The sequence below is a fragment of the Strix aluco genome, chromosome 3, assembly GCF_031877795.1.
Source record: "Strix aluco isolate bStrAlu1 chromosome 3, bStrAlu1.hap1, whole genome shotgun sequence".
NCBI lineage: Eukaryota > Metazoa > Chordata > Aves > Strigiformes > Strigidae > Strix > Strix aluco.
The window spans coordinates 32,056,488-32,083,822 of record NC_133933.1 but is presented as its reverse complement, the minus strand read 5'-3'; the positions used below and the strand labels follow the sequence as shown (position 1 = coordinate 32,083,822).

General features: G+C 37.5%; 1 protein-coding gene across 1 annotated transcript in view; it reads left to right on the top strand.

Annotated features, from left to right (window-relative positions):
- Positions 1–27,095, top strand: part of HAAO (3-hydroxyanthranilate 3,4-dioxygenase) — a 36,914-nt gene extending 9,819 nt beyond the window's left edge. Inside the window, exons 3-10 of the mRNA XM_074820643.1 lie at positions 4,841–4,924; positions 6,576–6,682; positions 9,565–9,654; positions 10,360–10,403; positions 21,676–21,821; positions 23,021–23,089; positions 24,279–24,361; positions 25,779–27,095. Coding sequence (XP_074676744.1) covers positions 4,841–4,924; positions 6,576–6,682; positions 9,565–9,654; positions 10,360–10,403; positions 21,676–21,821; positions 23,021–23,089; positions 24,279–24,361; positions 25,779–25,857 — 702 coding nt within the window. The 3' untranslated portion in view covers positions 25,858–27,095. The remainder of the gene's footprint in view (positions 1–4,840; positions 4,925–6,575; positions 6,683–9,564; positions 9,655–10,359; positions 10,404–21,675; positions 21,822–23,020; positions 23,090–24,278; positions 24,362–25,778) is intronic.
- Positions 27,096–27,335: the final 240 nt, after the last annotated feature.

The following is a 27,335-nucleotide window of genomic DNA, read 5'->3' as shown; positions in this document are numbered from 1 at the left end:
ATTTGCATTGGCACAGTATTCTGCTTGGTTTTAAAATCCCTGCTTCTCATTGTGCTGTGTGTATTTTACTCTAAATTTCTACACTCAGCATCTAGATTGTTTCCTATGGATAGAGCCACCTAAATACTGATGCAGCCCCACAGATCAGAGCCCTTACACTGCAGTCCTAAAGAGCATTTTCAGAACAAAAATTCCCTCTCCTTTGATCATCTTGACCAATCTCTTCAGCTTCTTCTAGCATATTTACACGGTCTGATTGAGATATTGTAACATCTTGCTCTGAAATGTGGTACAGATTTGAGGTCACATCTGCCACAGCTTGTCTGAGTTTTCTAACCTGAGTTTTGATTTCTCTTTTTCTCCCCCTCACACACACACCACAAGTAAGACTTGGCTCCAGTTGCTGACATATTACCTGCTTAAATGAAGCTTGACCCCTTCTTCTAGCATATGTTGCACTCTAGTCAGCATGCTTTTGAGAAACTCTTCCCTAGCAGCTCAATTCTCCCTTTGCATTGTATGGCAATAATGGATGCCTAAGGAGGGGAAAGAGGGGCTAGGTAAGCATTCCCAGTAGGTAGTTTTTGCTGTGCTTATCTCCTAAATAAAACTGAGAACATGAATCGCAGCAAAACAAGAGAAACCTTTTTGCTTCTTTACATTTAAAACCCCCTGTATTTATCTGGTGAAAACTCTGAAAATTTTAATAAGAAACAAAGCTTCTATTACAAAGCAATAAGGGTGATGATCCTTTTGCATCAGAAAGAGATTGTGTTTTCAGAAATAGGTTTGCTGCATACAATTGTTCGGATGAGTTTGGGCTAGTATTTAGGTTTCACAGATGACATGTAAATGAGCAGAGGGGAAAAAAAACCCACAACATTGTTTTCTCTACCTTCCTCATCTGTTTGGCTTCCAGACTTCTGATAGCTGAAAAACCTTCTGATGAGAGAAGAAGAAAATTGTTTTTCTGTGCTCAAATAGATCAGTCGCCACTGAAGTCTGGAGAACACCCAGGATCTACTCCCACATCAGAATTTGAGTTGCTCTGCAAATTAATTTAGTATTTAGCAATTTGACAATCAATACAAGCCACGATATGCCAAGTCAGAGCCTAATCCCAGAAGTGACTGAGCAATCCCAAATTCCAGTTTCAGAAGCAGTCAGTACTCAAAGTACACTGCAAATTGCAGGTATATTTGAAGGTCTGTGAATAAGCTCTCAGCTACAAAAGCCTTCACAGAGCTCTGGGCTCCTACATCTAGGCAGATTTTGGTATCAAAGGTGGATCTAAATTAAATTACATACATTGCTGTACATAAAGTAAAATAGACTTGTTTTTTAATTAGCCTATACAAACCAATTAGAAATACTGTGTTCTTCCCCTGCTGCATGCTTCCTTCTTTATTCTACTAGGATACACATACCTAGACAAAGGAGCAATACAGTTCTCACCATGTTAATATGGCAGGGGTGATAGTGCTCTTTTTAAGGTAGTATCCACCTTTCTTTTACCCTATTGAAATTAATTTCTACCAAGACAAGCAGCTTCACTGAAGGGAACAGTGAATTCCCACCTCTCTGCATCTCCACCTATCATTTCCAAAAATGTCTGCATAATTTGTTTTATGAGTCTTCATAACTGGGTGAAATACCCCTTTACAGACTTGACAATGATTCAGCTCTGGTCATGCTGCCTTTCACTGCGGCTTAACACAATACTATCAGATTTGAAGCATAATCAAGAAGGTTGAAGCAGACTAAGGAAGGAGGATGTAATTATCTTACAGTAAAGAGAATTTAAGGAAAATTAAATGAGTCAGAAAACAAACTCAATCTTAAGGGGCTTTCAGTTTAGTTTTTCATAGGTATAACTGCAGTTTTAATGATCATATTGAGCAGTGTTATGAAAAAATGTTATCCTTAGTGTAAAGAATGACTTCTAGGTGGCTCCTAACTTCTAGAGGTAGGTTGAGAAGTAACAAGAGGAGGTGTTTTTAGAGTAATTGTAATGCGAAGATGCCACATAGTAAGCAGGAAAGCTAAACAAAAGGCAAAAGTCTGGAGAATGAAAGGAAGAAAAGAAGAAAGTATAATAACAATAAATGGATCAGCACATTCAGTAACAAAAAGCAAAAAAAGACTGGTGAACAACCTTTGTTTCTTCCTTGAGCCATATTTTTCACTCAGACAAATCCATGTCCAGTTTTGACCCATAATGCAGTAGCAATGTACAAATCTAGGCTTTTCTGCAAGGATATATATACACACACACATATATATATTACATGCAACAAGAGACCTCATCATTAGTAAGATGCTAATAGACTGAAAATGTTGCATATTTCCTCAGTTTTCAGTTTTGCTGTGGAGAATGGATACCAAATTATCCCAGTAAAACCAGACCAATTAGGAGAGCTTATATTTTCAGGTGCCATGAACTCTGCTGACTTACTATCTATCTATATACACATACATATTTGTATATATACATATATACACATACACGTGTGCGTGCACCCACCCACACACCAGTACTTCCTTACTCAGGCCTTGATTTTTCCAGGATATATTTAGGAAAGGGTTAGATTTGCCCAGAAGGCAAAGCTCAGTCAGCATTTAGAAAAAAATAACATTCCAGCAGTACTGTATTGCTAAGTGTGTCCTGTGAAATGGGCATGGACTGTAACTCACTGAGATGTTAAACAGTTGACAGTTTTCTTGATAAAAGTTCAAGGTATAATATAAGCACAGCAGTAGATTCAGTAACTACTGCCACTTGTATTATTCACAGTTACATCAGATGATTTATGGATGACTGAAACACTCAGACATTTTTAAAAAAAAGTTTTGAAGAACAGATCATAATTTACAGTGAAAGGTACTATTTAAAATCACTCAGAAAAACACTTCTATTGACAATGTGTAGCCCACCTCATTCCTCCTTTCCCATTGCAAAACAATTAATTCAAAATTTAGTCTTCAGAATCTTTACTTATGACTCTGATGCTTGACTACTGAACTGGATAGCCCCTTTCCCCTCTCCAGTCTTCCATTACCAGAAAGTTTGCTTAGCTGCATGATTCACAGTCACAAGCAGAATAAAACTCTGCCTCTGTTGTCCTTTCCCTCACCTACATGTCCTGTGCATGTGTTCGGTGATAGCTCCCTCAGTAGTTATAGGGAAGATAATATTCCAGAGCTCAACATTTCAAAAAGGACCTTCCAATTTCAGCATTACCAGTGCCATATTACCAGTGGCCTGTGAGATAATCCATCAGGATCTTACGGTCTTACATGAGTCTTTTCTGAAATGAAGGAGAGATCATTTCCCCACTCAAATCACTTTATGTCATACAATGAGCAGTTAGCCCTGCCCGATATGCTCTGTAATGAGGGCCGCTATAGCATTTTATATGGTTATTCAGTAACACCAAAGAAAATGACAGGAAAAGGACATGGGAAATGGAGTGCAAGGAGGATAAGTAGCCTGGCAGCGTGGTCATCTAGACAAGAGTTATAATTTATCCATGGTGATGTCCCTGGCACAAGGTGAACTTTTCACTCATGTAAGAGCTCTCAGCATGAGCTTTTTTCCAGTACACCTTCAGTTCTCTACTATTTCATTCCCTTGACAGCATATTTATTATTTCTTATGTTCATAGAGGTGTTTCTTGAATTCTCAGGGGCATGTACTAATATTTCAAAACTCTTTTTGAAATAATCCAATTCAAAAAATTGATTAAGCTTTTCTAATGTTGGAAAAGGTTTAGTTTGGGATTTTTATATACTTTGGTGGTTTCTTTCTTCCCTTATTTATTTTCCATTTTGCTAAAATTGTAGTGAATTACTATAAATAAAATTATTTTCATTATAATTATAACTTTTAATCATGTTTCAGACAGTTTCAGCTGTACTAGCAATGATATGAATTAATGTTTGGTTTCTAGCTATGGCAGACAGAACATGGAAAGCATATAGAAGCTTGGCAGAGTGGCAGAAAAGTAAAGTTGACTTTTTAAAGTATTATTTCTCTGTATTATATAAAATGAGGAAAAATGTGCCCATTATTCCAGGTCAAAGACAGATCTGCTTACAGATCATAGCACAGTTCTGCCATGAAACATGAGGTTAGCTCGGAGCACCTCAGAGCCCCCACAAAACTGCTCTGAAAACAGAGCTGTGGAAAGGTCATTGAAGACAGAATTATGGGTTCAGTGGTTCTGTCCTTACATATGCTTCGAATGTAATCCTTTTACATACACAGTAGGAAGAGGAGCAGCTGTTGCTGGGCTTTGAGGGTATCCACAGAAATAAAGCAGAACAGCTTCCAAATGGGCAATTATTCCCAAATGAGAAAGACCCATTAAAAATGAAACAACAAACCCAAAAAACCTGTGCATGCATATTTGGAGCTTATTTGGAAAAGTGACATTTAATTTGACTGAATGTAGTAGTGAAGACCCTGCTACATCTGAAAATAAGCTTTATATACAGGGTAAATAACGGATGTCTGAACCATAATGTCCCAGCCCTACAAAGAGTAATCCTCAGGAGTAAAGACAGTGCAATGGAATTCCACTGGGCTCACAGAATAGCTCTAAGCAGTTACAGACCTCTTAGATTGTCAAATGTATGTAAGATAAAGGAAATAATACATATTTAGTAACGTTTTCAAAACAACAAAGGTTGGAAGTCTGCTATTTATGGTTAGAAAAAAACATGTAAGTATTTGCAATTACAGATTGAATGTATTTATACATGTATCCTTCATATACAGAATATGAAGTACAGAATGTTTTGGAGTAGTTGCTTTAATGTTACTTTCCTATTCCTTCAGCTTTTTTACCAGGTTAAAGGAGATATGTGTTTGAAGATAATTGAAAAGGGGAAACAAAAAGACATTGTCATCCGAGAAGGGGAGGTAAAACAGGGTTGTTTTTCTGTTATTATTGTACATGTTACATTAATATTTAATGAATCATTTAAAAATCAATTTATCCCTGCTGTGCAAGAGATGCATCAGGATAAGAAAAATTTTAAAAATCTTGAATGCAGTATAGCAAATTCCATGTAATTAACAAGAAACTACAATACACTGTGTTCAACATTTCATTATTTCAGTAACAGATAAAAATCTTTCTGAGCATTTGGGATACCCATTCAGGTAGTCAAAAACATATTGAGAGAAATTCTTATTCCCCTGCATGGCATGGAATCTGCCTTGTGTATTCAAGTGGATCAATCTTTTATTTACACATTGTCAGGTACATACTGCCCACCCACCCAAACATGCCATTAAGTGAACTGCCTAGAACTTAGGAAGTTAAGAGTTTCAGCTACTTTCAGCCTTCTTTAGTCCTCACACAGCTAGCCTTTGCAACCATCACAATATGAGAACAGTTTTAAAAGAGCAATATATGGATAAAATGTATCCAGCTGCAGTCAGTTATTTTTCCTTATAATAGTGGACTTGCTAAAGCATAGATTGCAGTGCTCTTAATGAATGCGTGACAATATTTTACTTGGTGTTACTACAAGTTATTAGATTTACTACAACTGCCACTCATTATTATTGTCACAAGCTTGAACTGCACTCAGTCTTTGAAAGGATCTAGTGGGGCCAGCCTTTAAAATGAAAGACACATTAGACCCAATAGCTTGATGTCATTGAAAGTATTACGACATTTTCAATTAAGATACAGATCTGTGTTTTCAAACCTATAGATGGTGAGATTCTGGTAATACACTTCATACTGGAGAAATACATCCAGCTGAGATCTTGGCATGTACCAGAAGCATTAATGAAAAGGAACACACGTTATCCTTAGTGCGAAGACTGACACTAGTCCTGGTGAGGCACTATCATTAGGTCTGTTTTGCAGACAGAGAAATTGTAATGACTCGCCCAAGCTTGGCTAAGAAATCTGTAGTGCTGAAGAAAACAGTACAGGCTTACCACCTTCCTACATAGTCAGATAGCTGCTAGAAAAAGGTTTATTCTCAAACCTCAGTAATAGACTTCTCCCACCCAAATGTTGCCTATTTACTTTGTCACTTGCATGAGTAAGCAGCCCCTCATATTTGTTAATTATTTCTGGAGAGAATAACACTCCTCATCATGCAATCACAGGTGCTCACTGTGTTGGAAGGGTACATGTGGTTGATTAGTTTAGATATTTTCTTGAGCTGACAACAAACTTGCTTTTTATTTCCATTTCTGCTACCCAGAAATTGCACTAAATTTATAAATTCCAGATGAGTAACTGGTTAGATTTTCTTTTCAATTGTGGCTAGCAATGATGATCAAACTGGGAGGAGGTCACATGACTGCCATAAAGCCAGTGCTGATTGCAGAGTCAATGGTCATCATTCACTGAAAAAGGAAGAAACAGTATCTGCTGGGTTGTTGGTACCAAAGTGGGTACAGCTGCAGAGGAGCAATACAGGATCCACAAAGACTAGGGGAAAAGTGGAGCAAGGAGCGGAGGATTTTGCAGGTTGGGGGGCAGGGGAAGGACAACACAAAGAATAAAGACTTCCTGACACTGATGCTTTCCCATTTCTTTGAACAGATGTTCCTCCTACCTGCTAGGATACCTCATTCTCCTCAGAGATACAAAGACACTGTGGGTCTTGTGATTGAGAGGGAAAGATTAAAGACAGAAATTGACGGGCTCAGGTGAAGTATAAACTGTTGGCTAATCTGTTAGGATTCATAATAGAAACTGATTGTCAATACAATACTGTATTTTACTTTCCTGATAATTTATCAGATTCACCCTGGCAATTTTGTACTAATTTTATTCACACATTTATTAACCTATACACACATAAACAGAGATCTCATTTAGCATTTGATTTAGTTAAACAAGGAACATCTTGAAATGTCTTAAATGCATGATGTGGTTATAGCTATCTACTTATGTATTGCCTACTACTATCATCTTAAGTTTTAAAATCACAGAGCTCTGTAACAACACAAATCAAAAAAGAATTTTTTTATCAATTCTGGCAAGCAGAACATCAATTCCTTTGTAAGCACTGAAAGCAAAAAGACGAAGAGCAGCTTTCTTGGCAAGCGTGTGGGAAGCTGGAAACCGAAGTCAGTTTTCTTAACACTAACCCCTCTACATTGTACACACCTCTGCCTAGCTTTTATTGCCTTATGAGAACAACATCTTCAAAGAAATGAGAGGTTTATTCTGTATTCTAGTGGGAGACGGGCCAAGCCTTGTCCTGTGGTCATACAGAATTCATAAGTCTAAGAAGGCAAGTCACAGCAGTACCATTAGCCAAGTTAGAAAAGCTGTTTTGATATTAACCAGATACAACTGACCAAAGAGAGTTTACAGCTATTCATGTAATTTACAAAGATTTAAAACTGCGGTAATATCTGTAATGTACTGTTTCTGTCCTTTGGCCTATGGCTTTGATAGTTGCATGGGTAGTCACAGCAGGAAGATTGCAAATGTGTGGAGCTAGAAAGATATGCTTTTTCATTCAAAAAAACCCCCAAACTAAAGAAAGATATAAGAAACTAAAAAAGGGACCATTGAAAAAAAACACCTGCTTGGATTCCAAGCTAAAGACAAATCCAGTTAATTTAAAACATTGTTCATGTATGCACTTGTCCTTTTTTTTTCCTTTCATTGCAGGTCTGTGGATCGTGAGCACTTGCATTAGTAGAAATATATTCTGAGTTAGAAACAATGGGCCAGTGATTCAGATAACAATATTTATTTGTAATAAAGGAACATAAGTAGCTCTAGGTAACTTTAAGGAAAATAACCTACCTTGTACATGAAGTCAGGGGATGGTATGAGTTAGAGAGATGCTGAATGCCTTTTTAGGGATCCCAGGTAGATCTAGAGATTTGCACTCCAATATAGTCATGTTTTTGTGGAGAAATTAAACCAAAAGCTACCATATGGTTTGGAGGTGGAAAAAAATAATTAGATTAACAAAGCAAATTGAAAAGATCTAATCAGGTGCCTGGAAACAAATCACTTAGAGGTGTTTAGTGCCCTTGTTTTCACACTGATATGATGAAAAAAGGCACCCGAAGTTTTGGAAGTGAACAATCATGTCATACTTTTGAACATACACAGAGGTGTGCTCCTGGGAGAGATGGGGATTTACAACCAGAACCCCTCATCTTTTCAAAGTTTTTTCACTCCCAGCCACATAAAGCAGATACTGTACAAGAGGAAGTCATAATGAACTTGGAAGTATGGTGACTCAAGGTCTAATATTACATTACTGTTCCATTATTTATCATGCCTACAAGCCTCAGTCATAAATCAGAGCCCCTAGCATGCCAGTTATTGTACAGGTAAAGAATAAGTAGCCTGCCCCAGTGTTTCAGCCTAAGTAATGATTTCGTGCCTTGTACTATAAGAAAAATGCACTAGCTAACCTTAATCTTATGGCAAATGAGTACAGAAACTAAGTTTGATGTTAGTTGTGTGGTTGGATTCTTTAATGCCTAGTAAGGTGCAAAATCCTTCCCAAGTGCAAAGCCTTCTCCCAGCCAAGACGTTTGTAACATTTTTCTTCTCTGTAGATTCTCTTTGTTCAAAATCTGTGCTTGTAGCACAGCTTTTTCCAGACTGGAGGCATTAATAATGTTACTCTGTGTACCCTGTTTTTGCAAAACTTAAGGGGCCCGGAAGCTCTTAGAAAGTTTCTGGACAATATGACTATAGATACATAAGACAGACATGAATACACAGATATCCACGATATAATTATATAAGCCTTGTTTCCTTCTTCAAACACACATTGCAGTGACTTTAACCCAAAGGACACGTAGGACTTGTTTACAATCAGTCACAGTATGAGTGACTGTACTGGAGCATCACTCCCTTGCCAGTCCGTGCAGTCTTTTTTAAATCTGTAGGTAAATTCTGTGTTTGCCATACCATAGATTACAGCAACCTTGACCTGCTGATCTCAGCACAATTTATTTATTTTTTAAAACATAAAATAATACAAGTGAAGCACCAAGTTCCTTTTCAGAGTGGTGAGCTAAATAACAGTTCCCAAATTCACACAGCTGACAACTGTCTACATTTTGCAAACAAGTCCATAAGCCATCTTGTTTTCTTATCAGTCCATGCATGGGCAATAAGCAAGCTGACTCTCTTAAATACGAACATTTATCTCATAGCTGCACAGAAGCAGTTACTGGAAATGGTATTTAAGGTCAGTTATTTTTGCAGTAACTACATGCAAAGTGAGAGTTATTGGTCCCAAGGGACTATAGCATCAATCATTTCCAGGATTAAATCTGGAAGGTTTGCTAAAGGGATTTGATGACTTCTCTGTGGTTGATCAGCAGAACTACAAGGCCCTCCACAGAAGGTTGAGCACCCCACCCACCAAGTCAGCTAACCAGGGAAACAGAAAGCTTCCCTAAATAACCATTCTTCAGAATAAAGTACACCAAGCTTGAGAATAACATGCTCTTACACAATATCAAGTAGCTATCTTCTTGAAAAGACTGAAACTGCCTGGTCAATTAGTTAATAAAATGATTGACTAATGTTTTTATTTTGTCAGATACTATGTTGGAGAATCAACTAATGTCCTCTTTGAAAAATGGTTTCACTGTGAAGATCTTGGCACTCAACTTATACCAATAATTCAAGAGTAAGCTTTTTTCTGTGTAAATTTTAAAAGAACAGTTAAAGTGATCTAATAGGTCTTTATCAGTCTGTGACTCATATAGTTAATTTTCTATTTATGCTGCATTTTACATAGACTTGTTAAAAGTTAACTGCTGCTCTAAAAATCTTTAATCCTATCTTGTATACCCCAAATTCATTAAATCAGATTTTAAAAAAATATGAAAATCAAGTGCTCCTCGCATCTATCTGGTAGATACTTTTTGAACAAGTAACTGTTGCTAAGTGCAAGAAGAATTGAATATAAAAAAATAACACTGAACTGATGCTAGGTTAACTAGGTAAAACACTACATTTCCATAGGGCCTCTTTCATTCTTGCTTTAATTTAAGTACTTTTAATGATATTATTAATGAATAATCAGGACTGTGGCAAAATTGGTAGAGAGCTGCTTTCTAGGAAATGTATGAATGCCATCAATTAACTAATCAATTTGTTAAACAGTTACTAAATGTGAACAAGGAAATTGTTTAGTGACATAAATGTTGGAGGACTTTCAGACAAACCCTCTATCAGTAAAATAGGTATAGCCCTGTTGAATACATGTGATAGTAGCTGAGGATCTGACACATCCATTCTTAGCACAAAGCTTAATGTCCAATATTACTGCCTATTCTTTGTTAACCTATAGAACATGAACATGGCTTTTTACTGGTGTTTATTATTCCAGGTTTTTCAATTCAAGACAATATCGAACTGGAAAACCAAATCCAGGTAATGCAAATTAATTTCAGAATTAGAAGAATTATTGTATCTGATTGAACAGTAATGATTCTCTCCACATCAAATGACTAAGTTTCTGGTTTTCTTTCTGATTATGTAAATTAAAGTTACTTTGGGAAGTAATTCCTCTCATTACCCCAACCACAAGAAAATCATATACATGATTACCAAACAGCATCTTGGCTGTTCATGTGATGCCATCATAAGGACCTATCAGGTAACTCTACAGTGTGAAATCCAGTATCTCTATCCTTGCATGCCATTCAAGTCTTGTACTAATAAAATTTCATTTCTGACTCTGCAGAATGAGATTTTTGTGAGTTGAATCTACATACCTTATACCTACTTGTACTCCTTTACCTATACACTGTGATCTACTCTTGAGAAATAAGAACACCTAGAGAAAGATAGATACTTTTAGTTCATGTAGAGTCTGATCCATTTAACATTTTTTTTCCATGCTGTCTTGCCCTATCTTCCATTTTTCCTCTCTTTGTGGGTAGTGATTACAACTTCCACACTGGAGTAGATACTCCAGTCTTAACCCCACTCTTGCGTCTGCTGGACAAAGACGTAGGACAGAGTGACTGTTAAAGAAAACTAATTTATTAATATCTTTAGGAATCAGATCTCCCAAACGTGACGGTTGCTTTCTGTACAGCAAGTGAAGTTTCTATTGCAAGGATACTTGCAACAGCACCTTCAGTGGGAAATTGGTTTTGCTGAAGTCTGACAATCCTGTTGGCCCACAGCTCTACATGAACACCCAGCATCTGCATGATCCACTGCTACTGATTAATGTGCAAAATAGTACCCACCTGTCTTAACTATGTACAAAACACTACACTATGTGACCATTTCTGCACCTGCGGGAACAGTTTCTATGGACAATTTGCAAGTGGTTTGGTTAGGTGCAACCTCATCAGTTCTGCTGCAGGAACTACCTGGAGAGTCTCCATGACATTGCCAGGTTCTTAATCAACACATGTAAAACTACAAATCAGCATAAACACAGCAGGAGCTGCCTGTGGGATCTCCAGGACAACCTGAGATTCCCACCTGGACAGTTCCTGCACCAGTTAGCCCAATGCTGTTGTGAAAGCCACCAGTTCAGTCAATCCCATTGCTCAAGTAGGTCTGTTTGTTTCAAATCAGTTTATTGTCTCACCTATGCAGATGACTGACTGGGGGACATCCTGCACCTGGAATCATAGGAAAGCAGGAAGTTTATGTCTCAGGTGCACTGCATGTGCACACATGCACAACCGTAATACCCAGCTATGCAACTCTTCCAACTACATGACAAACTTGAATGTCTTCCTTTGGTCACACCCATAACTTAAATTCCATAGCTCTTGCCACAAGTTAAATTTTAGTTCCCCTCTCTAAGAAGTTTTTGGAACCAGTTATCCTTAATCACCATATTAATTCCCAAATATCTTAAGTAAGATGATTTTTATGAATTACTCTATTAGAGACAAAAGTTCTAGTGAAACATTATTTCCACATCTATCCCATTTCTCAGCTTGATAGTCACCATAAAAATGTCACTGCCTGCCGTCTTAATAATGGAACAAAGTTCTTACTCAAATCCTAAAATCAGGGAAAGATTTTTTTTGCATGAACATCATCTTTCTTAAAAAAAGTTGACTAAATCATTGTCACCAAAATGAAAAGTTCACAGAAGAGTCCTATGTATGGGACAGCAACCTTACAAGCCTTTGCAAATAGGAATTGGTAAGCCAGTCAGAAACCCTGCCCAAAAGACTTTGCAGCTGAACCAGCTTTTGGCATTGGCTCTTTGACTAGGAAATATACATCTCGGAGAAAGGGTCTGTGTTTCTTGCAAACAAAATGTTGTTGTCTCCCAAGATCTTACTGTTCTTAACATCAGAATGTGTTTATTTTAATTTGAGCTTATTTTAATTTGAGAACATCACCTGTGTGACATGTTTGAGTGTTGGTGGTTTGTTTTTGTTGGTTTTTTATGGGTTTTTTTTTCAGGGGGCTGGAGGTGTAGGTAGGGCAGGTACTGTCTCTGACTGTGTGTTCACAGTGTCTAGCAGAGGAAATACAATTTCAGATGGAGCCTCTAGATGCTGCTGTAATAAAAAAAAAAAATCATTTCACACATACTATTCTTGTACAATACAGTGATTTACAATAAGCATCCCTCACCAGTCTGAGCTAAGAGCTTATATGTCGGTAACAAATTAATTATACCAGTGCAGAAAAAAAAAATAAATAAAGATTTATATTGTTAATACTTTTGCAGAAGATTAGAGCTAAAGAACAAGCCTGACAATCAATCAGAAGCTATGTTACATCTTGACACTTTTTAAACACAGAACTCTTAGAAATTGTTTTTGATAAATCCAGTACAGAAGCTCTTTCCTTGTAATTTATTCAAAAGCTGTAAAAAGGCCAAAAGGCATGAGAGACTTTCATTAAAGCTGAAAAGTTTTTTTCAAGACCAAAGAAAATAAAGCAAGTAAACGTAGTTATTTTGTTGAGAGCTCAATACATCTTTTTACCCTGAATGGATTCTCCTCTTGGATTAGCCACTAAGCCAAGACAACAAATACTTGAAATGCTCTTGGTTTAACTCTTGCTGTAAGCAAAAAGCAGTCAACAAAGTTACATAGCAGGCTTTCAGTCTGGGGAACAGCTTAATTTTTCCAGTTTTCAGTTCTCATGGACAATAAGAAGCTTAAAGTCTCAGTACATGAGGAAAATACCCCAGATTTTTAGTTACAGAAGTTTTAGCTAGCAGCTCCTGTAACTGTGAGAGTTGGGTTTACCAAAAAAAATTAAAAAGAAAAATCAAACAATGTTTGACCGAGATATGAGTAAGCTGGTAATATGTTCCTTCTGGAGGCATACCCAACTGACAGAGAAATAATGCTTTGGATTTATTCCCTCAGTAGCTCTCTTTTTTTTCTTAAGTAGAAATCAACAACCAGATGACGCTTGTAGCATATAACAAGCTACCAGTAGCTAGCCTATGCAGACGGCTGGGTTTCAGCTTCTTTCAGTCTCTCTTCTGAAAATCCAGAATACCGTCAGTTTAAAAGTGCCAGCTGAAGCACTCTCGGGTTCATTTCTACACAAGCCTGAACTCACCTTTTTAGAGAGAAATGGAATAAAATTGAAGAAAAACATCTTGAAAGAAACCCTTGATTGCAGCTCACTCATAGAGGAAAGCTATAATTGGAATCAATCAAGCTCCAATTGCTTTAAAAAAACCACCACACACAAAAAAACCCCAACCTAAGTCCAGACTTTTTCTTGATTTATTTATGGCCAACAGTAGGGCAAGTCCCTCTGAAAGCAGAGTACTCAGAATATATGAATAGACAGAAGTAGCTATTAAAAAGATACATTTTTAGAAAAGGGACTCAAGTACCATCAGGTGAAATACAATCAGAAACTTACATTGCATGCAATCCTTACTTGAGGCATCTTCCCTGGAACTGTTTTGTACTAATTACTAGCTTCTTTTGTCACAACATGCAGAAATAAAGCCTGAGAAAATTCTCCCTTCCTTTTATCAATAGCGGTGAATATATTTAGGTTATAGTCTAAACATGGAACACTCAAGATAGGTTGGTTTGGTTTACTTTACACAATTTTTGACATGAGGAATCACAGTTATCAAAACAACTCTTGCTACTTTCAGTTGAATCACACTGAGGCAAGATTCTCTCAAGGTTTCTATTTCATGCCCATGTTATAGTCAAGAGGACAAGAGACAGTTCAGACAGACAAACCCCAGTGCTAACAAACAGTGATGACTGAATATGGTTTGCAAAACTATCCAGAAGTTCAAAAGCTTATCCTGCCATGCTCACTGAAATAATCAGGGCTTCTTTTATGTGAAATTTGATGGGGAAAAGTGCAAGAAAAGACTTCCTAAATTAGGCTTGTTTAAAAATGATCTTAAAGAACATTAATGGTGTAGGTAGAATGTCAGGTTTTTGTTTATCCAAATTAATGAATCTACTTCTAATTATCAATGAAATTTTAATTCCCATAAAATCTTTATTGTCAGTGGACATACAGATACATAACACAAAAAACAGTCCTGTAGTAACTTCACTAGCAAAACTTTCATTGATTCTAGGCATATCTAGTGTAATTTACAGTCTGGACTTAAACTCTGATTAGTGTTGTTAGAATACAGCACAGTTCTATGCCTGTGATTCACGGCAGCCAACACTTAAGGATCTGAATGAGTATAAAAAATTGGGTGCTTTCTTCAGTCAGTTGGAGTAGGAATACCATACAGCCTAGGGCATGGTCTATAAACAAATGTTTTCTGGTTTCAGCAGTGCTGTTAAACAAGTTATAAGGATGAGCTCACCACTATAAAAACCAGCTTCCGTACTGTCATCCTCTGTAGCTAATCCAGGGCAACTTCTGTAGACAGTATGTACTGTTCAGGCTTGTTTCACTGATGTATAAAACAAAGCAGGTCAAAAGAGAAGTATTAGTAACTGAAAATAAGAGAAAGATAAAGAATAAAGATAACTGGATAGTGGGCAATATTAATTCAATTAAAACTACCTCTGAAAAATAAAAATAAGGAGAGGAAGAAATTCTGTCCTCATTTACACTAGAGCAAATATAGGGCCATTCTTTTGAACTTAACTGTATAAATATTTGCGCCTTTCTGTTGTAGGTACATTAAAATAATTCTAAAGATACTATAACTTTTTTTTTGTAAGTAAGAATGATGATTTTGGAAATAAGTTTTATTTGCTATGAAATTGTTTAGAAAAACTGAATATGTGATTCTTTTTTCCCTCATCTTTTAATGACTTCCAACATACCTAGTTCTCTTCTATAATATGTTACTTCTTTCTGCTTTGAGTACTTGTATTAAAAGAAACAGCATATGAGCGTTTAGATATTAAGGAGTGTTCCTCTAGGGAATTTACTTTGCAAACAACCACCAGAACGTCTCCAAGACAGAACAGTATTCAAACCAATACAGACAGTCAATAATTTTAAACTGTCTACACCCACCATAATTGTACAATTCTCTGAGACACTGTCTCTATAAATTTTATCAACAACTTAAATCTACTCCTTTTTCATATCATACTCACTGTCTCTATTCTGGCAAAGATGCCCACATAAATACACTGTTCATCTTTATCCTGTGATAATAAATCCTTTAAGTAACTTCCAAATCATGCTCATATCTCTCCTGAAGCCCACCTGCAAAGGGTACATAGGTGGAAGAAGGGAACAGAATTATAAACCTCCAGTCCTGTATAACCACGCAACCTCTCACTGGTTTCATCCATTTCCCCTCCCTTCATATTTAACAACTTCCCACACCACACTGGTCCCCAGTGAGTATATAGCCATTCCTGGAGATGAAGAGCTCAGACAAACCAACCTAAGCCAGCAACATTTAATACACAAATAAAGTAGATTTACAATGTCTGGAATATGGCTTCTATAATTTACCATATGGAAAATTCTACTAAACTTTTTAATCCCAAACTACAACACATCATCCAAAACCCAGGACTGCAGGCTGAATATTCTCTGAAGCCAGGACTGCTCTGAGAAGTTCATTAGGCTCTCTAGAGCCTAGATCTGCTCGTGACAACAGTCACCAAACAAAAGCCAAAAAAAGTCTCCAGGAAGCTGTCTGCTTCTCCCACAATATTCTCAGCTGAGCATCCTCAAAGAGAGGCAGAACACAAACTGTAATCTCCAGGAGTTCTCCTAATGCTTCACCATGGGAACCAAGCCACTTCTGACCTTTAGTACATAATGCATATAATAAACTTATCGGGGAAATTGGAAGAAATACCTTATAAAGTTGTTTTCCATTCTGTTCAGACTTTAGTGAAAAAAAATCTAATATTTTTAAGAGCTCTAAAGCTCAGAGCAGTTTCATAGCAGGTATGTCTTCTCTAATAAGGTAGCTTCTTTCTTCCTTATGCTCTTAAATGCTCCCCAGACAGCAACATCTGAAACAGAAAACTCACTAATGGAGTCACTGACATTTTCACTAGTGTTTCTAAAGCTATTTAGTAGTAATAGCTCACACATGCTGTACAAATCCCTGTCTCAAAAATTTAGTGAGGTCTTAACACTTGTTATGAAATATCCTATCTGTCTTCTATGTAAGCAGAAGTTATGCACAAAGATGATTAATGAAATGCCCACAGTCATATAAAATGCAGATTCAGAAATGAAAACTAAGCTTCCTGATTTTAGGATTGGTCAGTATTTCTCAATAAAATTTATCATTCTTAATTACAATGACCTAAAAGCCTTTAAACACAATTACAGTGTAAATCTTGCAATTTTGTTGTTCTAATTTATTCCCTTCCTTCTGGCTGGTGATATCTCCTTTTGAGGAGGCTATATTTATTTTAAAAATATTTTTCAAAGCTTTCCTCATCAAACTTCTTTGTTTCAATTAGGAAAAAAAAAAATTGTTGTTTAGTTTCCAGCACAGATTTAGTGACACAAAGAAAAATGTGCCTAGAAATAATTACAGGGACAAGTCATAAATTAGCAGTCATGCCAATTCTCAGGGCATGCTACAAAAACAAATACAGTTACACAAGGAAATGTATGATTACACCAAGTGAGTGCTCTATTTTCAGCTAAATGTTTCTGCATCTATACTCAACAACAGTGAAATGAACCAACTACCCCCAAAGTAATCAGTCACCATCAGTACTTTCACTCTGGATTTTTATATGGAATGAGGTAACTACTTGTTTTTTCAAACTTAGATGCCTGAAATTATGTCCCTCAGTCCACAGGTTTTATTTGCAGAGGTATTAAACTCCTACTAGTCTCAGTAACATTTTTGTTAAGATTGAGAATAGAGCAGACTTTTCATAGGAATTAAGTAGGCACATATGCGAAAAACATCCCAGGGTATATATTATTGCTGGCATTGGCTCCTTATCCCTAGTCTGAACCATTTTATGCTCAACTAAAGGATAACAAAACTAAGAGGATCTAACTGCTCCATTTTGGGTAAGGATGTCTTCTGCTTTTACAGAGGGAGGCACCATTTGTGAGGGACTTTCTCACGTCCTTGCATGGAGATGGGGCCACAGCATGCAGGCACAGACTGTTTCTGAGGCAGCACAGTGATTTACGATGGAGGGGCTTTCATAATTAGTAAGAACATATAAGGTGACTTGAAGATTGTTCCATCTAGAATGTGCTGCCTAGAAGTGAAGGATAGCATGTCACTGAAAAATATCATTTTTCATAAAGCCAACATGTAATCAGTTTGATAGCTGACGCTATTTCAATATATTGTATTTCATGTGCTTTATTGCTCTTTTCCTTTGCAACAAATCTCAAAGAAACAAGGTTTGCAAGAGAGCTATGGAAAGAACTGGGGATAGTAGGGCTCAAGAAACACTCTGGGAGAATGAGATGGTCTGATTTCTTGACAAGAAAGGTTAGGCACATCACTGGGGTAGGGAGGGGGAGCTTCCATGTAACAAGTGAGTTTGGGGTAAGCGAATACACCCACATATGACTGATAGGCCAGTGGCAGTCCTCTTTTACCTGTCCTCTTTATTGCTATCAGAAATACAGTACTCCCAGCAAGTTTAAGCTCTTCCTTAGAGCATCTCTGTTGAGGCTGTAACTGCCTGTACATTCACTGGCTGTTTTCTTACAAGCTGTTCTCTCCATTTTTGCACAGCTTCATATTCTCAGTCTCAGTACAGTCTCTATTGGTTAACTGAAACCAGCTTCCTCTAAAACCTGTACTTTCCTTTTTTAAATATTTACAAACTCATTCGGTAAACATGATGTATTTTCAGCTTAACATGATATCATCATATTCTAATTTAAAGCTGAAGAGAGCTATAAAACCCATACAGAATACATTGCTGTGATATGAATATTTAAAAGTAATGATCTACAAAAATGGACTTTACTACTGAACTATTTAAATGGATCTCCTGAACATGTAAGAAAATACTAGATTTGATGTTCCACTTGGTGATATATTATTTGGAGATACATACGCAAGACTTTTAGTTGACTAGCTTAGCATTGCCATCTTCTTGCATTTTGCTGGCATATTTTTACCTTTACCATCATTAAACATGTTGTCTCCTTGTCTCCCAGTATTACTAGAACCTAAGAACTCCAGAAACACACCAACTCACACTCTCTGAGATATTGTTGAAGGCTAATGTACAGGCTAAGCAGAAATATATTCAACAACATCTAAATATAAGCCATTAGCCTGAAAAGAAACATTCAGTTCCTTTGGAAGGACCAGGCTTCAACTGTGATAAATGTGGGATCGCAAAATACTGGATCCTCCTCATTGTAGCTCATTAGCTCAAGTTCACAAGCACTAGAGCACCTGCAGCTTTCAGCATCATGCAAGGGATAAGTATCAGGGTTAAATGACGACTCAGTCAAGTGGGCTATTAATAATATGCGCACATATGTCATGTATTTCATCATCACAGTGCTCTCTTATTTGTTCTGCAGTAACAGACAATCAAATCATACTGGATCACACTAAAGGTTTGTTTCAGGCAGTCTCAGTTTTCAAAGGTCATTATGCTATCATCAGGCAAGTGTCATTAACATGAAAATTAGTAAAAAGATAAAACCAAGGCCTGCTGACAAGACAAGTGTCAAAAGACAGCTTTTGTCCTGAAGAACTTAAAGTCTAAATATAAAAAAGTCCACCTTTACTTGGAAGTAAATGAAACTGTTAGAAAGCACCTGTACATCACAAGCAAGAAAGGACAGCGCTCCATAGTAAGCGTAAGCCCTAAATACACGCAGGTCACTGTTTACTGTTGTCCTGTGTGTGTTGTCCCCGTTGATCAGGACAGCTGGAGTCAGAGATCACTAGAGACAGGGAAAAGTAGCAAAATTATGTTTGTGGAGAATAAGTGACAGAAGTTAAGTTACAAACTTAGAAGTTTATAGTTACTTTTCATTGTTAGATTTGCATGCTTCTTGGTCAGAACACAAACAACTTTGGCTTTTTTGTACCCTGAATTCTTTGCAACTCATGGGGAGCATTCATAGTTCTGCTTGCCTAAAACATCACAGTGCCCGCCCTAGAGACTCAGCTTTTTGCTATCCATTCTCCAGCATCTGAAGTCTGAACTCACCTGTTAGCTTGATGCTGGAATTCTTAACCTGTGGAGATGATGTATCCCCTTGAGCTGAGCAGGATAACCATGGCTTCTCAGTATGCATCTCTTACCCTACTGGGTACTAACATTCTTGTATTCCAAAAGGCTTTTTTAAATTCAGGAGTGACCTGTTTTGTTCTGGTAACAGAAAGAAAAAGCTCTATCATCTTCACATTACTTTAGAAGGTAAAGATTTCTACTATTAATGAAACAAAATATTTAAAAATCTATTGCAATACTAATTGCACTGAGTGCCTTCGGATAAAATGTCTTTCTTCTCCTCTGCTGTGTGCAAATATATATAATAATATTTTAGACCTTTATTTTGTATCTAGCCAAAAAACAACTTTCCAATACAGCTATAGCTGAGTATATCCGTAATTTAAGGACAAAGTGTATAAATATTGCTAATTATCTCCAAAGCAAGTTTGATGAACCTGTGAAAATTAAGGAAAAAAAAGTCAGACATATTGCACTGTGAAAATAAATCACTAGTGACCTCTACACTACTTTTTAGTGTTATCAGGAAATAAAATAAAAAATGTTCAGACTAGATCTTGTTAATATTTCCAGGCCCAAGTCAGAACAAATCTAATGTAAAGATTTTATTTTTTCTTCTGGTGCTTCTTAATTTCTCTGGAGGAGTTTGCTTTCCAATAAAAGGGTGTTAAGTATTTGACTTAAATAATGAAAAAGTATGATGCTTTTTTTTAAAAAAAGCTTGAAGGCAAAAAGCTTTCAAACAAAAAATTCCTTCTTTTGCTGCAGATTTCTTCAGATTGCTTTCAGTATTTCCTGAAACAGGCATTGGCCACGACAAATCATTTGCAGAAACATCTAGATTTCTTCCATTTAATTTAATATAATGGAGAAGAAATATGAATGGCAAAAACCTGTTTCTACAATGAAAGGATTAGCATCCCATCCAGGTTGTCTGGAGATGAACGTAGGTACTCAGTGCTTATTATGATCCATTAAACAGCAGTAGCTTTTTCAGTACACTGCTATCCCTTGGATGCACTGACCTTCTCACATGCTGTTCAAAGACTGCATATGAAATGGCCTTCCATGAAAAACTGAAATGGTACATTCAAAACACTGCAGAGCAGTGGAATACAGCTTTAGAAAAGAACCAGAAGCACATTGCGTAATGAATTCACCAATACTTTAAAAAGACCTACTGTATTACTAGTACCGATACTAAGACGTGGCTGCGAGTTTATTACCTCAATGCATTTGCGAGACAGACATCTAGTGAGTTTTCCCTGCATCCAGTTGGCATTATTACTTGAAATTATTCTATGGGAGTTCACTATGGCATCTCAGAACAAACTACTTAGGATCACCAAGGCAATTGCGCTATCTCTGCACTTCACTGTGAGCTGGTAAATAACTAAAGCTAATTTCATATACCAGTAACACACAGCACAAATCTTGAATTTCACCAGCTATGCATTCAGTCCTCCAGCTATTTTAAATCAAAATCAGTTATGAATAATTACTGGAAATTAAACCCAGCTACAACTCCAGGAACACTACAAAAGAGGCATTTTATTAGATTTAGGGTTGTGATAACTAGTTTGCTCCACTGTGGTTGGTGTATTTAAAAGTACATAGGGGAGAAGAAACATAAAAAGCCAGTATTAACTACATGAAAGGTGTAGAGTAAGCTGGTTCTGTGGCCCTACTTCCACTTATATGGGGGTATGTAAGGGTGACTCAGCAAAGACTCAGAGATGGTACATCAGATTATACCAGTCCAAAGCTGGTCTGAAAGGCAATGAAGAATATGCCAGCAAAAACTAGGTAGTCTATTGCATACTGTTTGAATGTATTTCTAACAAGTGTGGATGCACAACAGTTCTGACAACAGCTTCAAAAAAGCAACTCCAAAAGGATACACAAATAATACATGCATCTTACAACCTCAGGTAAGAAGCCCTGATAATGACCATAGCACTGTTTGCTGTTACAACTGACTTTTGACTAGCTAATATCTATAAATTGAACCCTTCAAGCTGTAAACAACAGTAAAATGTTTGCCAAGATCCAGGGAAGCAAGCATCACTGATAGCCCTCTGCCTTGCTTACAGATGAACTCCTGAAAGAAACACCTTTCCCACTAAATTCCACTTCTGTTATGGAGCCATTTTCCTTCCAAGGCTGGTTAAACAATCATCGTGGTGAAATGAAGCAGAAGAACTCCTTGAGTATGTTTGGAGATAACTTTGAAACAGAGGTAGGGAGGTTTAATTTCTCTGAAAGAGAGGGATATTTTTAAAGGTACAGATAATAGGTGCCTACTGTTCAGACTGAGTGAATCCAGGCCTGAGAGCAATATGTAGGCAGCAGAGAAAGTCACGCACCCCTACAGAAAAACTCAGTCTTAGCCTGCCCTGCCCTTTGCAAGTGACTGTCTTCATCCCTTGATTTGACTAGCTTAGGGCAGGGGGTTCCTAGCTCAAGTACTTCTGTTCATGGAATCAACCTGAACCTTATTTCCATCCATTTCCTTTGGGATTAAACCAGCTTGCCCTCTGTCTCCCCGCCCCCCTGCCATTTCCCAAATCAGAAACACCAACATAATGCAAATACTACTCATAAGTGTGTTCAGCTTCCCTGTATGTTTGAACAGCATTCTTGGTGCCAAGTCTAATCAGGGTGTGTAAACACACTTTTTTTTCCCTTCCCCTCAATCTACATAAAGTGGAAACAAGGAAAACTGGACAGCACCAGGGAGCTTGGTCTGTGCTGAAGCACCACACTTCTCAGTTTAGTCAAACACAGTCTAGTTTGGGTGTAAATGAAGCTGTCACCATTTGATATCTGCTGTATGCACAATCGTTTACAAAACATATTCTTTCTCTGGGTTGCCTGAAGTCACACTCTGCAGAATCCAATACATCTGACAGCAAAGTGACAGAGAGTGTGGGACTGTCAGGAAGAACACAGAAAGGGCAGATAATGAGAAAAATAAGGTCCAGTCTGCATCTTTTTTAATAGTAATGGAAGAATCTTTTCTACTTCAACAGGCTCTTGACAGGGCTCAGAGTTCATGAGGAGGAAGTGCCTGTTCCAAGAACAGAAGCAGGAAGGATATAGATGCAAAGCTGAGAGTGGGAGGAGGCAGAAGGAGTAGATAAGTGAGGATGCAGAGGAGCATAAGGAGTGGCAGGTGTGATCAGTTCCCTTTTTATCAGTAGGAATCAATATGAGAATACCAAACGTAATGTGAATTTTAATGTCTGTAAAAATAACGTCATCTTCTATGAATATTTTCTGTAAAAATAGAATGTTTTAAATGCTGTTGGAAGATGAATATGTACACTTTGGTCACTGGGATGAATCTGTTACTTTTCTTCCCCATTTACTTTCTTTTGTTTTTGTTGTTGGTTTTTTGTTTGTTTGTTTTGTTGTTTTGTTGTGGGTTTTTTTTAGGTTATAGCTTATGGACCAGGAACAACTGAGAAAAGTAGAAAGAATTCAGATGTCTGGATATGGCAGCTGGTATGTGGCAATTCACACTTGTTAACTGATGAGTTCATCTTTCAGTTCAGACAGTAAAGCCTTCTAGCACCAGCAACAGAAATTAAAATGATTACCTTCCTTCTCATAGAAAAGATCATCAATGGGCCCCACCCTTCAGCTTTAAACTATCATGAAAAATAACTGTAAACTACTGCCACCATAAAAATAGTCTCTCTTTCTCATCTTGTATGTTGAGGACAGAGATACTGGCATTCTCCATCAGGTTTTGGTAGGGTTTTTAATATACCCTACCTAGAATATGCCCTGTAAATATATCAGAATGGCTCCAAGTGATTTTTTTATAAAAAAATAAAAAAAATCACCTCTTACTACTTCTGCCTTGAAGCATTTATCCTCATACTGAAGTCAAACTGGAGTCAGGTAGAATAAGCTAATAAGATAACTGAGAACTTATTTGTACAAAAGTACAGTGGCAGGTGATCCAGGTGCCCTTCATTCAACTGGCTCCTAGGAAACATTTGCAGCCCAAGGAAAAAACAGAGAAAAGCTAGTTTTGTTTACACAAGTCAGGCTAGCTTGGGAGGCAGATATTTCTGTCAGTTCCTGTTCTGTTGAAATTCACAGGGACTATCAAATACTAATTAAAGACATAAGAATCTTGAAAGACATTTGTTTACACTGCAGCTTACAGCAGCCTGTGCAATCAAGACCTTGTTGCTGGCAAGAACCTGGCTTCTCTGCTTGACAAGATAATGATGAGTCCATTCCAGTGTGGATGGACTCCTATTAGTGATTTCTGTCAGCTCCCTGCTGACTTGTGAACTGCTTTTCAAGACTTAAAAAGATATTGGGAATCAGAAAAATAGAAGAGGAGCTTGAAGTACTCCAGGAGGTTCTCTCTGTAATTTCCAGAGCTGTACCAACTTGCAGGCTGCTAGGTTAGATTGGTAGCAGTGTACCCCCAAGAGTCAGGCAATGGGTTGCTGCTTTATGATGGGGAACAACGAACCATGAAGCATGTTTTTATTGATGCTAATAGTGTTGGACAGGGAAGATCAGCTGAATATTTAGCTAGGCCTCATGAAGCAGAGCAGGCTTGAAGTGCTCTTTCAGGGGGAAAGATTTCCATACTTACCTGCAGGATTTTCTTTCTGCTAGTGACAGGACACAGAAAATTAAAAGCTGGTTATCTATTCTTTCCCTTCAGGAGGGCACATCAACTGTTACCATGGATGGTAAAACCCTGACTCTATCTGCTGGTGACAGCCTGCTTGTCTGTGCCCAGTCTCCGTGAGTAGAGATGAACAGTGGTTCAATGCATGATTTCCCAGCTTCCAGGAACATAAATTCTGTGTATTTGGTCCTCACCAGCCTGGGCATCAGCTGGTGTAGAAACACAGCATCTGTGAATGCAGGATTTGCAATAGCCTCCATTATTCCTCAAGGCAGAAGTGTCTTCAGGGGGAAACAAGCCAGACATTCATTCTAGTTCAGCTCTTATGATTAAAGCTGGGGAAAATAAAAAAGATAAGCACTACCAAGAAAAGACAGCATGCAAAAGACCATGCATAAATGTAGACAGCATGAATACACCAACTGGCAATCACAGCAGATCCTCTAAGCTTCAGACCAGGTTTAATCTACATCAGTGCAGCAAGATTTGGGGTTCAGACTAAGAACACAGCTCTCTTCCCAGAGTAGGATGCATATGTCTGTTTCATAATCATGACACACGTGATATAGGTAAAGGGAAAAAGCCCAGTTTCCAGAGAGAATGGAAAGGGAGAGTACTTGCCAACTGTGAAGAGCAGCATAAGCTGATAAAGTGCCCACCGTGAAGAAATGAAGGATGATGTATACTCACCAGTAATGCAATGCAGCAGATTATAGGCAGATGATAAAAACGGCCTTTCCTACAGGAAAAAAATCTAATAAGAATTAGTGCTGACATTTGCACTTTTTGTACAGCACTGAAAACATTTGCTGAAAGAGCTGATACCATCCAGCTGTGCTCAGAACTGTTCTCTGCACCTGTGATTCCAACATGTAGCCACCTCCTCCCTTCACCATTAGTTCCATCACTTCTGTGAAATCACTTATCTTAAACTAATTCCTAGTCCTGCAGGCCAATCAGTGAGTGTGTGTTTTCAAAATCATGGCATGATGCACATGCAGAATCTGCCAGCACAGTTCATACTGCATTAAGATATTTATCAGATCTGTACAGCAGGCACCTTTTATTGTATACATCACTGTTGCACACTGATTGATCTCTGGCCACCTCGGTGAATGGCACAGCAACAGCTAACACAAAAGCGATGACCACAAGAAAAATACTATTGAATTCGTAGATACTTATTTGATTAAAATAATATCTGTACTGATGTGATTCTGTTCCAATCCTCATGTCACTGAGATCAGAATAGATGCCTTCCCCCTTGGTTCACCCATAAGTAGATATACATTCATTCCCTCCATGTCATGATGTTTGGCTTATATTAGTGATGGCAAAGAGTAATTCCCTGGAATATCACAAGACATAGCAATATGTAAAGAGAACAAGTGTAATCAGAACAGAATCTGTTTGTTTTCCCCTACTTTTCAGTAGCATCAGTGGTTTAGTTCTTGGTTTCAGTGTTTTAGTTCTTGGTTTGAGTGTGTGGTTCTCCCCCCTCCGCCACATTGGATCATCTCTCTATTTTTCCAGGTACTGCTGGAAGAGAACAGAAGAATGTGTTGCTCTCTATATTGCTCAGGATCCAAAACGCAAGCAGCCTTATACCTAGCTCCTGTGTCAGTTAACTTTGATGACAACTAAGTTTTAACTTACTTGTCTTACCTTAACGATCTTTTAGTCAGAATGCCTGGAAATTTGAATAGTCTAACACAATGATTACACTGAATTAAGTGGAATTAAGTGCTGTGCCCAGTTAAAAATTTCCCCCTATGTAGCTAAAGTTTCAGCAAAATCTACAATTGGTAGTTAAAAAAAAAAAAAAAAAAATCGAACAAGAGTTCTTATCTGAAAGGAAATGAAAACAGATCCAAGTAACAGGATTACTTGTATAATAATATATATGATACTATCTAGAATAAGTTAAAGGCTTTTCAAATGCAAGTCTCTGCCACAAAATGTAGAAAAGGAGATAGGACAGATACTGTTATGTCTACTTCAGGAACAGTCTTGATTTTTTGTCTCAGTTTTGTCATTTGTAATAAATTGGCTATAACAGTAGTTCCCCAGCCCACAGCAGGGGAGCTTTAATTGGCAGTAGCTCACAGATTGTCTGAGATCTTTGGCTAAAAGGCCTTTTAAAAAGCAAAACAATCTGCTGCACTGCTCGAGGATCTCAGTGCTTTGTGAAAGAGAGGAAGGTCCATTAGTAAAGGGGGAAGCAGTACTTGCAACAACATTGAGCATTACTTAGATCACCACTGTACTTGCTTTAGGCAACTTATTACCAGTTTACCAAATCCGGCAATGCAGTATCAATCACAGCTATCAGTAGCTTGCCACACACCCTGTGCTGGGTGCTGTCTATACACTACACTATCAAGAACACAGCACTGCAGTATGACTAACACAGGAGCAGCCTGGTTATGGGTTTTCCTGTGCAGTAGAAATCTCAAGACAAAGTAGCCCAAGAAGTGTGTTGGGGGAGAAGGGAGTAGAAAAATTATTATAATCAGTTTCTACTAAGTGCTGCTTCTCTTTGAACAGTAAGGTTTCTTGCAGAAATAACAGGTGTCAAATTATCTTTTCCTGTGTTTATTCCAGGAAGTCTCTGGAGGGGTTTTTTTTGTTTGATTGGGTTTTTGTTGTTGTTGTTTTGGTTGGTTTAATTGTCCTTTGCATTATTAACATCAGAAAACAGGTTGCTTAAATGTCTGCAGGTATTATCAATTACATGTTTGAAAAAGCAAAAAGCAGTTCTTGATTTTGTTGTAATTCTAGTTAAGTTCAGAAACATTTCTTTAATATATCTATCACCTACAAAGCTCATTAAAATGAGTTTAACTGTCATGTGTGTTATATTCAAGTGTTCATTCTTATGATGAGAAAGACTCAAATGGCTTGACTTTAAACTGTAGCTTAAATATTTTAAGTTCACTAGCTTTTCTAGTAAAGCATGCAGCAGAATTTCACTGCATCCTCCTAATAACAAGGAACTTAATTTGGGAAATTGAGCCTAGTCTTTAAGGCTATTATGGGTGTGAGCTATCACACATGAAAAGGAGATATAACACGGCCTTTGAACAAGGG